The sequence below is a fragment of the Corythoichthys intestinalis genome, chromosome 3, assembly GCF_030265065.1.
Source record: "Corythoichthys intestinalis isolate RoL2023-P3 chromosome 3, ASM3026506v1, whole genome shotgun sequence".
Classification (NCBI taxonomy): Eukaryota; Metazoa; Chordata; class Actinopteri; order Syngnathiformes; family Syngnathidae; genus Corythoichthys; species Corythoichthys intestinalis.
Genome location: NC_080397.1, coordinates 63,092,499 through 63,109,372, shown reverse-complemented (window position 1 = coordinate 63,109,372; position 16,874 = coordinate 63,092,499). Strand labels below are relative to the sequence as shown.

The following is a 16,874-nucleotide window of genomic DNA, read 5'->3' as shown; positions in this document are numbered from 1 at the left end:
CAAGGCGAAGCAGTGCCACCACCTCAATATTCAACAGTTGTTCTATTTGGAGGTAGCTTCGGTAAATGTGAAGGGAAAAGGTACCGTTCTCGCACACACCATATAATTGTTTGCATTAGTATAACACATTCATTTAACTATAGTTCAGGCAGACTTCACTTAGTGGCCTTGAACACAGTAAAGTGAATCACCTTATCGGCGCTCATGCTCATGAAGGGAAAAAGGAAAAATGGTACCGTTTCTCGTAGGCACCGTCTAACTGTTTGCATTACTCGAACACACATAATATAATCAATCAGGGAACAGTATCATTTCTCATATTCACTGTAGGACTGCACTACTCTAACACATCTAATGTAAAATAAATAGCACACCATAGTTTAAAGAAACAGAATAGATACACAACGCCAGCTTATCACAGAAGCCCAAACGTGTGCGCCACGGGCAAGATTGACGCACCAACTCTGGCAATCAGTCCTCCCGACAAACGAACAAGGACAAAGACCAGCGCGCTTTGTCCTAAAACAAGTAGTACCAGCCCAGATAACAAAGTTGATAGCAGGCGCTTGTGACGTCAAGACCAGCGTCGGTCACTGTGGCAACAACATCCCATCCACGCACGAACCTAAACAGCCCGAAACCGGCCAGAGAGGGATGATCCCAAAGCAACGCCCGGACACACCTTCGGCCGGCCCACAGACTTAAAAAAACACTGAACACTGAGATAAGACAGATTTGCTGCTCGGAAACTTTCTATGTAGCCTTGCTTTTGATCCAGAATGGTCCCTCCGTCGTTTGTTTTTGCCTTGTTTTTGACCATTGTCGACAGATAAATTGTCAACCTGTTTTCGGTGAGTCTTCTTCAAACTTTTGAAACATGGAGTCGGTACAAAGGGTTAAAATAAGAAGAGAACGCGCGAAGTTCCGCCTTCCCGTTTGGCGCACGCGAGGCAGCATCGGCCGAGCGGCACTTGTTTTGGCTGTCACTGTTTCTGTGCGGCTTGACTGGGGAGGCGAATTTCAACAATCACAGTTATTCTATTTGAAGCTAGCTTCGGTAAATGTCCTTTATTACCGTAATGCATAGCTTAATGAAAATCACCCAGATACTGTATTGTCCTCAGGCTGCCATTTTGACACCGCTGCTTCTACATTAATTGGATTGGATTTCCCCAGCAGATGGAACAACCACGTCAGGGTGAAGCAGTGCCACCACCTCAATATCCAATCAGTGTTGCGATCAGAACAATCGGCATTTTTCAGCTTAAAACAACGCAGCCTGAACAATACGATGCATTCATCCGGCATATCGACGGTGATATCCTAAGGGTATAAATCAGTAGTCTGCATTGAATGGCTGTGCTTGTGTTAAGTTTGTTAAATACACGTCTGAGGCTCGATGAGCCTAATAAAAACGCTCCGATTTCCTTTCACGCTCCATTTTGGGTCAAATGCGTTTAACATATAATACATGGGGGAGGTTAAGTGGAAGAGGCGTGGCCCCAGAGGGCCCGGGTTACCTGGTTTGGTGTCCTTGCAGCGGGCTTGTCCTGGTGATTGGCGAGGATGAGGAAAGGCAGCGTGCAGAGCTGAGGGTGCTGCAGGGCCGAGTGCAGCTCGTTACGCGCCGCCTCAAGGTCTTCGTCTGATGAAGCGCTGTCCAATACGAAGACGACACCCTGCGACCCCTGGTAGTAGCGACACCAATATTTCTTGATGTTGTCAGCTCCTGCGGAAGGACGAGACGCCATTAGACCTCTCAGCTTTGGGAGGGAGACAGGCAGGGAGTCATTGTCGTTACTGATGTCACCGTTGGCACGTAAGGAAAATAAAATGGAGGTACAAGAGTCATGTGGACGTAGTAGTGTTCCTAAAATAAACTAGAAAATGCATTTTCTGGTATCTTTGCAGTGGCAGGTAAACACCTAAGACAATGCCAGTTGATTTTGGGGCATTTCAGGGTCATTTCCTGTTGATATCGTGTAAATATCAGGTCACTTCCTGTTGACCAGTGGAAATTTCAGAGTCACTTCCTATTATCAGGTTAGTTCTTACTAGGGGTGCAACGGTTCAGTTAGCCCACGGTTCGGTTTGAACCTCGGTTTTGGGATCACGGTTTCGGTTCGGTTTGCGTTTTTTTTTTTTTTTTTTTTTTTAACTGCCTTTATTTTGCTCTTAAAAAATGAAATAAACTCTTAAAATGTAAACATTTTCGACTGTTAAAATGCCTCTTAGCTCTTTGGCAAGTGTAGTGACTGACTACTGAAATACACACACAGTAGTAAAAAAGTAACTGGTGTTACCTTTCATGTTTTTTTTTTTTTCATTAAAAAAAAAAAAAAAACATAGTAACCTTTGCTATGTTTGGAGGTCATTTAATGTTGTGAATCAACCTTTAAAGTTGATAAAATTGCTCCCGTTTTTGCCTTAGTTCCCTTCTCTCTACTTTTGACATGTGAACATTTTAAAACTGTTTCATCCTTTAAAGATAGACTCAAGTCAAGATTTTGCCGATTTAGGAGTATTTTGGATAAAAAGTTGCTTAGGTTCGCTCGGAAGGTTTACTACAACAGAGCCTTTCTGAGAAGTTTACTGCTCTAAAATGGCGGCTGTTTACTAACGCTACCGAGTTTCATTTCGCATGTAGTTCTACATGCATGAGATATCTAGGCGTAGATTGTATGATGTCGGCCACAGTCAGGAAATATTGGAGCCGCCTAGCCTAGCATCGCGTTTGCTACAGCGTCTCAACAAACACTCTTCCCTCTGCCTGTCTCTGACTTTTCAACCAACGAACATTGTCTCGTTGCAGAAACGAGACCAAATCCAAACGGATGAAAAAAAAACAAAAACACAATGCACGAAAAACGTGCAAATTTTGAACGTAACGTACAGTGTACACATTTAAAAATCAGTGCTCACTTGTACAAATTACGACGAGACCGTACAACTTGACAGGTATGAATTATAGTGGACCGTCACAGTTAGGTAGTAGCACTCTGTACCACTCTTCCAACTATCAGTGGTCAGGGCGAAACTATGTGCTTTCGTGAAATCATCTTCGATGGCTTTGCGTGCCATTTCATAAATGTCAGGGATTATGTTGCTGGTGAAATATGTCCGCGAGGGAACAATATAACGCGGGTCAAGCGTTGCAATTAAATTAACGAAGCCCGCATCTTCAACCACAGAATATGGTTGCATGTCTTTTGCAATGCACATCCCCACTGCGTGGGTTATTTACTTGTGTTTTTCTGACCTGGTATTGTAAGGCTTTTGGAACGCCTATTCTATAGACCCGTGTGTTTTCACTGGTGTCATCTTCGGGGTTGTCCTGCTCTGAGAAAGCGATGTCTGTGGGTGATGCCGGCTGAGGTGCTGAGTCATGTTAGAAGTGTTGCCGTTAGCATAGGGAACAAGCGCTGAGCAATGCTTGCAAATTGTTTTATTTTTTTTTTCAATATTTTCTCCCCGTCTGCATTGTAGTCCACGGGGAAACCGAAATGTTGCCACACCGCAGATTCGAAAGAAGCCGGTGCTTCCTCAAAATTCGGTCTGTCGACTCCTCCGCTCGCCATAACTTTTTTTGTTTTCTTTCTTGTTTCACTTTCACCTCGCTCGTAAGCGAGAGAGGGCGTTACTCGGCTCCTATTACACAGGTGCCTGACAGCGATTGGACATTTACTCGCGGGGCGGGAATTTCTCCACAGCTGCGCTTCACGTCACACACAGGCACACAGAGTTTGACCAATTCATTCCACAAGCGTTCGGAATAAATTACTGTAATTGCAAAACCAAAAAGGCGCGGTTCATAAAGGCGTATTGAACCGTACAGGGCGAACTGTACGGTTCGGTTTTGAACCGCAAACCGTTGCACTGGTAGTTCTTACTGATCTGGGGTCTATTCCGGGTCACTTCCTGTTGTTATCACGTCATTTCCTAATGGTTTTAGGTTATTATGCGGACACCTGTTGATTTTGGTGCATTTTGGGGTCACTTCCTGTTATCGGGTCACTTCCTTTTGATTTCGGGTCATTTCGGGGTTACTTCCTGTTGATATTGGGTCAAATCCTTTTGATTATGGGGCATTTAAAGGTAATTTCCTGTTGATATCGGGTCACTTTCTGTTGATTTGGGGACATTTTGGGGTTACTGTTGTTATCGGATGAGTTCTTATTAGGGCTGTCATAATTATCGCGTTAACGGGCAGTAATTAATTTTTAAAAATTAATCACGTTAAAATATTTGACGCAATTAACGCACATGCCCCGCTCAAACAGATTAAAATGACAGTACAGTTTAATGTTCGCTTGTTACTTGTTTTTTGGTGTTTGGCGCCCTCTGCTGGCGCTTGGGTCCAACTGATTTTATGTGTTACACCATGAGTGAGCATGGTGTAATTATTGACAACAATGGCGAGCTTCTAGTTTATTTTTTGATTGAAAATTTTACAAATTTTAATAAAACGAAAACATTAAGAGGGGTTTTAATTAGGGCTGTCAAACGATTAAAATTTTTAATCGAGTTAATTACAGCTTAAAAATTAATTAATCGCAATTCAAACCATCTCTAAAATATGCCATATTTTTCTGTAAATTATTGTTGGAATGGAAAGATAAGACACACGACGGATATATACATACAACATACTGTACATAAGTACTGTATTTGTTTATTGTAACAATAAATCCACAAATGGCATTAACATTCTTTCTGTTAAAGTGATCCACGGATAGAAAGACTTGTAGTTCTTAAACGATAAATGTTATAGTTACAAGTTATAGTAATTTTATATTAAAACGCCTCTTCATGTTTTTGTTTTAAGAAAATTTATAAGATTTTCAATCAAAAGTAGAATTAATATAAGAAGAATAAAAATAACAATAATAAAAACAGAGTGACCAAAGTCTAAGTTTTACGTGTATTTTGCATAGCTATTTTGATATGGAATGCCAGTTCATTTTGCATTGTTGTTTAACTGTGTGTCAGAATAGGGCCTTATTACTATAGACTGAAGTGCTTTACTTTTTGTGAACATTGTTTTTTTTTTTGGAGAGATAGGAATATTATTTTTGTTGTGCTTTCTCTAAATGATACTTACAGTGGGGAGAACAAGTATTTGATACACTTCCGAAACCCATTGGCAGTGTATCAAATACTTGTTCTCCCCACTGTATGTTTGTTGTGAAGGAGTTGCCAATAAACGGCGCGGTCCAAAGAACGCCTGTGTCCACTCGCTTTTACTGTATAACATATCTGTACATATCTTACCCAAAATACAACAAGAGACACATAATTGCCACTAAAAGAAAGAAAACTTACCGAACTATGTGTGGAGCACAAATAGCAATTTGCATTGCATTGTGAATACAGCATAAAAGTCTCACAACTACTAATTCTCCCACATTTAAAAGAAATAACATGAGTATGGAACGGCGCTGCCCCCAAGCGGCCGGTGGCATTCTCTTCACTCTTAATGTCTATAAACGGCCTCATTGTAATCTGTTTGAGGCAATATGCGAGATGGTCATTCACCCAAGCGCCAGCAGAGGGCGGCAAAACTCCATAACAACAAGGGAGCGTTTTACTGTACTGTCATTTAAATCTGTCTGAGCGGGACATCTGCGTTAATTGTGTCAAATATTTTAACGTGATTAATTTTAAAAAATTAATTAACGCCCGTTAACGCGATAATTTTGACAGCCCTAGTTTTAATATAAAATTTCTATAACTTGTAATAACATTTATCTTTTAAGAACTACTTCTATCCATGGATCGCTTTAGGAGAATGTTAATAATGTTAATGCCACCTTGTTGATTTATCGTTATAATCAGGGGTGCACATAAGTGGTCCAAACGCGCTGGCCCTCAACGGCTTCCATACGCTTTTGCATACCGGTGGCTGACCACTGTATTTGCGGCGGACAGGAGAAAATAACTTCTCAAAATGTCGAAGAAGCAGGCCACACTGAGTAATTACTTCCGTGTTCCCCCACCCTCGTCATAAGACAGACAGACGACAGAGACGTCACCGGAGCTACCGAAAAAAAAGGACTTTTGCTGAAAAGTGGCTAGAGGAGGTACCATGGCTAGAAGCAAATGATGCTCGCACGGAAATGCGGTATAAAATGTGCCGTGAGAATCCCAATGTCGCCGATAAGAGCAGCGCATTTTATGTAGGGTTAAAGAATTTTAGCCATCCAAACTTTGAAAAGCACGAAAAAAACAGAGAGCATGTGGCAATTAAGCAAACTATCGATGTCAGACATGACCCCACTCACCCTATGGACAAGTCGCGGAATAAAGGTAATGAACAGCGACATGCATTGACAAAGGTGTTTTTGCTCGCATTTTACAAAGCTAAACATGCACGTTCAATGAGGTCTTATGAGGAGGACATCCCACTTTTAAAAAGGCTTGGCGTTAATGTGGGAGCCGCATAACGCCCTTTATTTTGAATTGGTGCTTTTTATTTCTTTACATTTCACTTCAAAGTAATGGCAGTTTCGTTGTGCCAGTTGATGTTAATCAAGCATTAATTGTTAATATAATTAATTAAAGTTAATTGGCTCTAAGTAAAGCTTGTCATAAATGTATCGCATCAGGCGGGTCGGCTCTCAAGCTCAATGAGGACCAAGTCACATCTCCAGGTCCTCCTCTGAGAACCTGGGCGAAAAAATTATGTGCACCCCTGGTTATAATAAACAAATACAGTAATTATGTACAATATGTTGAATGTATATATCCGTCTTGTGTCTTATTTTTCCATTCCAACAATAATTTACAGAAAAATATGGCATATTTTAGAGATGGTTTGAATTGCGATCAATTACGATTAATTCATTTTTAAGCTCCATTAAAAAATTTAATCGTTTGACAGCCCAAGTTCTTATCAATCTGGGGTCATTTCAGGGTCACTTCCTGTTGTTATCCGGTCACTTCCTATTGATCCGGGGTCATTTTGGGGTCACTTTCTTTTGACTTTGGGGCATTTCAGTGTCATTTCCTGTTGAAATCGGGTCACTTTCTGTTGTTTGGGGAAATTTTGGGGTTACTGTTGTCATCGGGTAACTTCCTATAGATCAGGGGTCACTTCATGTTGTTATCGGGTCACTTCCTATTGATCTTGGGTCATTTCGGGGTTACTTTCTGATGACATTGTGTCATTACCTTTTGAATTTGGGGCATTTCAGGGTCATTTCTTGTTGATATCTGGTCCCTTTCTGTTGATTTGGGGAAATTTTTGAGTTACTGTTGTTATCGGGTAACTTCCTATAGAGGGTTAGGGGTCATTTCATGGTCACTTGTTGTTGTTATAAGGGTTTTAGGTCATTTTGCAGACATATCGGGTCAATTCCTTTTGATTTTGGGTAATTTTGAGTTAATGTTGTTATTGGGTAACTTCCTATAGATCAGGGGTCATTTCATGGTCACATCCTGTTGTTAACGGTCACTTCCTATTGATCTGGGGTCATTTAGGGGTCACTTCCTGTTAAAATTGGATTACTTCCTTTTGACTTTGGGGCATTTCAGGGTCATTTCCTGCTGAAATCCGGGTCACTTTCTGTTGTTTGGGGAAATTTTGGGGTCAATGTTGTTATCGGGTAACTTCGTATAGATCAGGGGTCATTTCATGGTCACTTCATGTTGTTAGCGGGTCACTTACTATGGATCTGGGGTCATTTTGGGGTCACTTCCCGTTGTTGGGTCACTTCCTCTTGATCTGGAGTCATTTTAGTGTCACTTTCTGTTAAAATTGGATTACTTCCTTTTGACTTTGGGGCATTTCAGGGTCATTTCCTGCTGAAATCCGGGTTACTTTCTGTTGTTTGGGGAAATTTTGGGGTTAATGTTGTTATCGGGTAACTTCGTATAGATCAGGGGTCATTTCATGGTCACTTCATGTTGTTATCGGGTCACTTACTATGGATCTGGGGTCATTTTGGGGTCACTTTCTGTTGATATTGGGTCACTTCCTTTTGACTTTGGGGCATTTCGGGGTCATTTCCTGTTGATATCTGGTCACTTTCTGTTGATTTAGGGAAATTTTGGAGTTACTGTTGTTATCGGGTAACTTCCTATAGATCGGGGTCATTTCATGGTCACTTGTTGTTATAAGGTCACTTCCTACTGTTCTGGGGTTATTTCTGGGTCACTTCTTGTTGTTTTCTGGTCACTTAATATTGATTTGGAGTCATTTCAGGGTTACTGTTGTTATAGGGTAACTTCCTATAGATCTGGGGTCATTTCATGGTCACTTCCTATTGTTGACAGGTCACTTCCTATTAATCTGGGGTCACTTCCTGTTGTTATCAAGTCATTTCTTATTGATCTGCAAACATTATGCGGACATTTCCTGTTGATTTTAGGGTCACTTGCTGTTATTGAGTCAATTCCTGTTGATATTGGGGCACTTCATGTGGATTTTGGGGCATTCAGGGGTAACTTCCTGTTGCCTTTGAGTCATTTGGGTTGTAAATCAATAGGAGTGAATGGACATTTTTGTACCATTGAAATGAATGGCGAATAGGGCCATTGGAAATCAATGGGAAATGTTGGTCATTACAAATGAATGGGTATGTTTTTAGCCAAACCCTTCGTTTTTGGCAAAAAAATTTGTGTTCATAAGCATCCTAAATTTTCTTTTATGTGTAAATGATGTGATTTGGTACAAAAACTGTGGGACAAGTGGCATTGACAAAACATTGTTGACGAAAACAACAGTGTTGCACACCACGCGACCAGGGAAATCCTCTCTCAAGGAAGCGGCGCAGACGCAGAAAATTCCACGCCAAGTGTTTTACATTTGCGCCGCGACATATTCGTCTGCGGTATAACACTCCTGTAAGTGTTGAAAAGGGAAAAGGAGTTAACAAAGAGGGGTCAGAGCGAGGTCTCCGTGGAATCAAATGGCTTAACATCTGATCTGAGGAAAACACGTCAAGCGGCCCACCCACCGGTCCCTCCAGCTCACGCCGGGCCAAGAAATACTTTGTCAGTCCTCGCGAGCAGATGAAGACAAGCTGAAACAAGGACTCCAACAACTTCATCAATGTGGCACGCGCTCATTTATTCGGGTTGTGCTCGGAGGTCAGCGAGAGCCGAGAAACGCCAGGGAATACAGAGCTAAATCATTCAAAACATAGATATTTATTTTCTTTGCAGAGGCAAAACAACAACAATAACACTGCTCACAATGAGAACATCTTGTTCAGGGGTTGATGTGGTGGCTTCAATGACTATAGGACAAAAGAAAACAAAAACATATTGCCATGAGCTAATGAAAAGCTTTACAAAGCCTAAAGAGAAGCATTTTGTTATCTAGTACCGAAGCATATTGCTGCCAAAAACAAAGTCCAGGATCAAGTTTTTACATGATAGTTATCACGGTTTTACACAATTATGTAAACATTTGATCATTTCGTGATAAAAACGAAAATAACAATCCAAAAAGTCCAAAAATATTGTATTTTGTTTAATGATGGAGGATACGCTGCCCTCCGGTGGCAGCGTTGGGTCTGGCTGGCCAGTCGCCTTGTATGAAGGACAAGCAGACTCAGATGTCTGATATGGATAAAGAATAGCAGTGCTCTGGTTTGGCTCACATTAAGCTGTACGTTGTTTCAGCTAATATATGTTTGTGTATATATTTGTAACTAAGTTTACAGCTACAGTTTGTGGAGTAACGTGATCGATTTTGCTATGAGAATTGTAAATAGGTTAGCACTTGTAGCATAGATGATAGCTGACTTTTGTTGGGCAAATTAGGCTAACTTAATCCAGTAAAATTACATATTGATCAGACTAGATGGACATTTGAAAATGCATGTTGTTTTGAACATAACACATTGTGCACATGTGGAGAGACAGCGAGAAAGGAAAGTGGCATTTGAAATATGGCAAAATGTCTTGGCAACTGGCAATTTTTTGGGCAATTGGCAGTTTTTTTTTTTAACATCTGGCAAAACAGCTTTTGGCATATGGTAATTTTTGTTTTTGAGATATGGCATTTGTTTTGACATATGGCAGAATGGCATAAGGCTTTTTTTTAATACATATGGCAGTTCTTTGTGCATATGGCAAAATGGCTTTTAGCATATGGCAGTTTTTTTTAACATATGGAAAAACAGCTTTTGGCATATGGCAATTTTTGTTTTTGACATAGGGCATTTTTTTTGACATAAGGCAGAATGGCATAAGGCAGTTTTTTTTGTTTGTTTTTTTCCTTTACATATGGCAGTTCTTTGTTGCATATGGCAAAATGGCTTTTAGCATATGGAAGTTTTTTGGGGATATGGCATATGTCAGAACAACTACCATATGCCAAAAAAAAAAAAAAAAAAAACGGGCTTATGCCAAAACAACTGCCAAATGCAAAAAAAAAAAAAAAAAAAAAAAAAAAAACTGCCATTTGTTAAAAAAAATTACAAAAATAAAAAATATTAAAAAGATAAAAAACTGCCATATGCAAAAGCCATTTTGCCATGTCAAAAAAAACTGCCATATGTCAAAAGCCATTTTTGTCATATACCAAAAGCCATTTTGCATATGCAAAACAACTGCCATGCCAAAATAAAACTGCCATATGCCAATTAACTGCCGTAAACTGCCATATGCCAAAAGCCATTTTGCCATGTCAAATCAACTGCCATAAGCCAAAAGCCGTTTTGCATATACAAAAACCCCCCCAAAAAAAACGACATGCCAAAAAACTGCCATATGCCAAAACAACTGCCATACGCCAAAAGCCATTTTGCCATGTTGAAACAACAACCAAAAAGCCATTTTGCATATGCAAAAAAAAAAACTGTCAGATGCCAAAACCATTTTCCCATATGTCAAAAAACTGCCGTATGCCAAAAGCCATCTTGCATATGCAAAACAAAACCACCAAATGCAAAAAAAAAAAACTGCTATATGCCAAAAGCCATTTTGCCTTACGTAAAAAAAAATTTTTTTTTAAAACGCTAGATGTTAAAAGCCATTTTGCTATCTGTCAAATACCACTTTTTGTTCTCGCCCTTGCTGTGCATATGTGTGTTTCAGCTTTACAAGTTGTCAAACGTGATTTGTGTGAATTGTGCTTCAAAAAGCACAATTGCCTAGTTTGGCGTCTGTCAAGCTGAACAACTTCACGTTTAGTGAGGACAGAACACGTCATATGAATAAAGTCAAGGTACTGTTTATGCAACTTTAAAAAAAAAAAATTTAAAAAACACAACTGGAGACAAAATGGCGGACGAGCCTCCGGCATCGTAAATTAGAAATCGCCTAAGTCGAGTACCTGTATTATTGATTCAGCAGCAACCCAACCTGAGGGTAACAGTGAACTCTCTCTCTCTCTCCCTCTAATCACTTGCACTTGCAAACAGCCTCACAATACACAAACAAGGACCCAACGGGACTTCTCATAGCTGCTGGCAAAAATCGATTTTCAAATTTTTTGTAAACTTATTTATTCATGGATTTTAATCCATTAGTTATTGCAGCCTTAGTTATCTATCACGTTTTTCCATGATAGCTAACACGTTTATAGATGATAGTTATCACATATTTACATGATAATATTATATCATCATATCATGATGACATACAGTACATATCAAAATGGTGATATGCCGCAAGGTCAATGATATCGCTCAACGACTAATCGACTATTAAATGCAATTAAAGCCTTGACAAGTAATGATATTTTGACTGCTGTCGACGGCGACAGTCTTCTTATTTTGAACCGGGAGGGGTGTCCTCTAAACAAAACGGTCGCAAAGATTTTTGGGGGTGTCGAAGACCGGCTCTGGCAGCTTGCTTACATTGCCGAGGGTGGATCCGGAGCCGTGACGTTAAAAACGCAGCTGTTTGGAGGTAAACAGTAAACAGGAAGTCCATGCGTTAGGCCCACTGGCAGATCTAGGTAAAGAATCACACTAGACTACACAAATTACACATGGTAACTCTAAATATTTAGCAAGCGTGCTCAACATAGGCACTGAAACATGATTATTCGGTGATCTCTATCGATAGAAGTTTGTATAATTTATTTATTGATTCTTAATTCGCGGGTGACTCCTGACTCCTAACGCTGAGGTTATCCAAATCAGGTATAACCTGTATTTTTGCTGCTCCAAAAATAATTTATCATTGTAAAAGTTGGAAATCGAGGAGGTGTTTTTTTATTTGTAGTAGTTGTACACTGCAAAAACACACACCCTTAAGATTAGTTAAATTCTCTTGTTTGCAGTGTAATTCTACTAGAAATAAGTGAAATGATCTGCCAGTGCTTCAAGTCAATTTTATCCACTTTGACGTCCAAAAAGAAGAACAATAGCTAGCTGAAAATAAGCGTAACAGAGTCATTCTAAGCACTAAATTTGTATATTTAATCTTTTAAAAAAGCTTGTTTGTCAGAAATGTTATTAATTCAAGAATTGTGTGGTGGCTACCACTACCACCACAATTTAATGTTTCAAGATTTAGTTAATTATTTATGTGATAGTTTTTTGGGCATGTATTTTCTAATGGGTGCACACTTTAGCTAATATTTGTCTGAATGCTTATTAGATTTTATTTGCCAATTTGAGGTAACGACCACAGCTGTGTAAGATCTGGCACCTACCATTCTGAAGGGGGGTTATTTGTTATAAGTCGATTTAATTATGATTGTTTGGAGTAAAGTTTTCACTGTTTGTTTAAATGCACATTAGTTAATTATTGTTTGAATATATTTGTATTTTCCATCTGTTGTTTTTTCATTAAGTTGACAATATTTGGTTAATTTGTCTTACCTCCTTCAGATGGTCGTTAGTACAGTCCGCCCTGATTTAAACCGCCACAGAGATGTGTCTGGAGGTCAGGTCAGTTTGATTGAAGCCTTTTTTTTATGTTGGGCCCAAGGTTTGGGTTAAATTGTTTGTTTTGTGACTTTATTAAATGGAATCTTTACCTAAGTTGAAACACCAGTGTCCGCGGTTATGTCGGTCTACTACAAATAGATATTGTTCAAAACATTAATTGAAAGCAAATTTGTCTTGATTTAGGTAAAAAATGATAATCTTTTAGATGTATGGGCTTAACTCATTCACTCCCAGCCATTTTCACCGGAGCAACCCCCTTCGCTTAGTTAGTTCATACAGTGGGGCAAATAAGTATTTAGTCAACCACTAATTGTGCAAGTTCTCCCACTTGAAAATATTAGAAAGGCCTGTAATTGTCAACATGGGCAAACCTCAACCATGAGAGACAGAAACCCAGAAAATCACATTGTTTCATTTTTAAAGATTTTATTTGCAAATCATGGTGGAAAATAAGTATTTGGTCAATAACAAAAGTTCATCTCAATACTTTGGTATGTACCCTTTGTTGGCAATAACGGAGGCTAAACATTTTCTGTAACTCTTCACAAGCTTTTCACACACTTTTGCTGCTATTTTGGCCCATTCCTCCATGCAGATCTCCTCTAGAGCAGTGATGTTTTGGGGCTGTTGTTGGGCAACACGGACTTTCGACTCCCTCCACAGATTTTCTATGGGGTTGAGATCTGGAGACTGGCTAGGCCACTCCAGGACCTTGAAATGCTTCTTACGAAGCCACTCCTTTGTTGCCCTGGCTGTGTGTTTGGGATCATTGTCATGCTGAAAGACCCAGCCATGTCTCATCTTCAATGCCCTTGCTGATGGAAGGAGATATTTACTCAAAGTCTCTCGATATATGGCCCCATTCATTCTTTCCTTTACACAGATCAGTCGTCCTGGTCCCTTTGCAGAAAAACAGCCCCAAAGCATGATGTTTCCACCCCCATGCTTCACAGTGGGCATGGTGCAATTCAGTAACATTTTTCCTCCAAACACGAGAACCTGTGTTTCTACCAAAAAGTTCTATTTTGGTTTCATGTGAGCATAACACATTCTCCCAGTCCTCTTCTGGATCATCCAAATGCTCTCTAGCGAACCGCAGACGGGCATGGACGTGTACTTTCTTCTGCAGGGGGACACGTCTGGCAGTGCAGGATTTGAGTCCCTGTCGGCGCATTGTGTTACTGATAGTAGCCTTTGTTACTGTGGTCCCAGCTCTCTGTAGGTCATTCACTAGGTCCCCCCGTGTGGTTCTGGGATTTTTGCTCACTGTTCTTGTTATCAATTTGACGCCACGAGGTGTGGAGGGAGTTGAAAGTCCATGTTGCCCAATGACAGCCCCAAAACATCACTGCTCTAGAGGAGATCTGCATGGAGGAATGGGCCAAAATACCAGCAACAGTGTGTGAAAAGCTTGTGAAGAGTTACAGAAAACGTTTGGCCTCGTTTTTGCCAACAAAGGGTACAAAACCAAGTATTGAGAAGAGCTTTTGGTATTGAGCAAATACTTATTTTCCAACATGATTTGAAAATAAATTATTTCAAAATCAAACAATGTGATTTTCTGGGTTGTGTATCCACATTCTGTCGCTCATGGTTGAGGTTTACTCATGTTGACAATTACAGGCCTCGCTAATATTTTCAAGTGAGAGAACTTGCACAATTAGTGGTCGACTAAATACTTATTTGCCCCACTGTATATGAACAATTATGTTACGAGGTGAATGTGATGTTTAGCAGAGGCGTGCAAAATTTCCGATTTCTAGATTATTCGCGATTCGGCCGTGGAAGATTCGAGAATGATTCATAAACATCCAAATTCCAATTATCTAATTTTAACAGGTAAAGCGGAAATAAAACGCAGTCAGCGCGGTCTTCGGGACGCAATGAGGAACAGACCGAGAGTAAATATCATGTGCAGCTAATGCCGCTAGGTAAAAAAATAAAATAAATACCTGACTGCGGCCGTCAGCCGCTACAAACAGCGCCCAGTTGTTAGTTGCTACAATCATACGGCAACATACGGCTATGGTAGATATCACATATATCTAGACTAGATGTGAAATGACAGACTTTCCCACGCGAGTAAACAGGCGCCATCTTAAAGCAGTAGACTTCTCTAGAAGGCTCTGTTATAGAGAACCTAATTACTTTTTATCTAAAATACCCCTAAATCGGCAAAATCTTGACTTGAATCTATCTTTAAATGATGAAACAGTTTTGAAACTTTCTCATGTCGAAAGTAGACATGAGGGAAATTATGGAATAACAGGCGCAATTCTAACAACTTTAACGGTTGATTCACAACATTAAATTAATTGAATGTAGTTTAAAGCTGCTGATACAGAATGGGGACTTGAGTATTTTATTTACTGTTTTTAACTTGATACTAAAATAGTAGTTTGGTTTATTTAGCCTGAGAGGATTTTTGAACAATTTTGGAACAAATATACAAAACATTTTTAAAAAAATGGGGGGAGGGGTGCATCAATAATCGATTTATAATCTGAATCGTAATCGTAATCGAATCGTTAGATGACCAAAGGTTCCCACCTCTAATGTTTAGGGATATCTAGAGGAAATCTTTCTATCTTTTAAGCACGGTTGACGTGTTATACTATGACCAGTTAGTGCATAAGAGTCGCAGATTTGTTCATTCACTTTCCGCTTATCTTGACATAGGTGACATGAGATCCCCATGGTGGTATGTAATTTAATATGGTTTTGACGATATTTATATATCTAAATTAGGGGCGCGTAGGGATCGGCAATATAAATGGCCCGGTGAGTTCAAAAGGTTTTGAGATCAAATCACGAGCTACTTTCATTTTTTGTATCCTCTCGTGTGTTAAATAACAGTCAAATGCAATACATCTTTACCACAGGCAAATCATTAATTCAACAGCTGTATGCTCTTTTGAACCACTTGCACTTAAAGGAGGACCGCATAAGCAAAGCTTGATGCGCACTTCTTCCTACGTCAACGGCCGTGCCGTTCCATTTGAGCAGAGTCCGCCGCCCGTGCCTCGGTCGTGGCTGAGCGAGCGGGACGAGCCACAAATGTAGCGTGTAAAGCGTGTTTTTCGGCTGGGAAATACGCTCACATCTTGTATCGTTTTTCCGCATCATCGCAAAGTCATGCAAAATATCACAAAACTAATGTTGGCCTGTTTACTTGTTTTACAAGCACGGGGAGTAAAGAAAAGCAAAGTGTTGTGCACGTCTATAACCAGGAAAAATGGCTTATGAACACTGACAAGTAGAACAAGACGCAAGATTACAAACTCCCCAGACGAGGTGTTTACGTCACGCACATTTGGAAGAGGCAGAGTACACTTTTGTGCCACTAAACATGTACAGTGAAGTACAGTGGGGCAAATAAGTATTTAGTCAACCACCAATTGTGCGAGTTTCTCCTACTTGAAAAGATAAGAGAGGCCTGTAATTGTCAACATGGGTAAACCTCAACCATGAGAGACAGAATGTGGAAAAAAAAAAACAGAAAATCAAATTGTTTGATTTTTAAAGAATTTATTTCCAAATTAGAGTGAAAAATAAGTATTTGGTCACCTACAAACAAGCAAGATTTCTGGCTGTCAAAGAGGTCTAACCTCTTCTAACGTGGTCTAATGAAAGAAGAGAGTCTAATCTTTCTTTAGTGGGTTCCAGGTTTATATAGACCCCACTCACGTGACATCACAGCCACGCCCCCGCGCCATGTTGTCCGTCTACTCGTCATGTTAATGCATTAGCGCTTCGTAAATTCCTCCTATTATGGCGTGTTTTTCTGCTCGTTAACATTAATAATCAAAATGGTGAAGTCGTGTGTGGCGGTCGGTTGCAAAAACAGAGAAGATAGACGGAGAGATTTGAAGTTTTACCGTATTCCGAGAGACCCGGAGAGGAGAGCGAGATGGACTGCTGCAATTCGACGAGAAAACTGGGCTCCAAACGACTACCACAGATTATGTAGTAGTCATTTTATATCTGGTAAGATGCATTTAATATATATTTAGAGGGTTTTGG

The 16,874-nt window shown here is 40.0% G+C and overlaps 1 protein-coding gene across 2 annotated transcripts in view; it reads right to left on the bottom strand.

The window, feature by feature from the left end:
* LOC130913267 (ADP-ribosylation factor-like protein 15) overlaps positions 1 to 16,874 on the bottom strand; it is a 258,841-nt gene that overhangs the window by 126,887 nt on the left and 115,080 nt on the right. For both annotated transcript variants that reach the window (XM_057831732.1, XM_057831730.1), the window contains exon 4: positions 1,521 to 1,729. In XM_057831732.1, the coding sequence (XP_057687715.1) occupies positions 1,521 to 1,729 (209 nt within the window). The remainder of the gene's footprint in view (positions 1 to 1,520; positions 1,730 to 16,874) is intronic.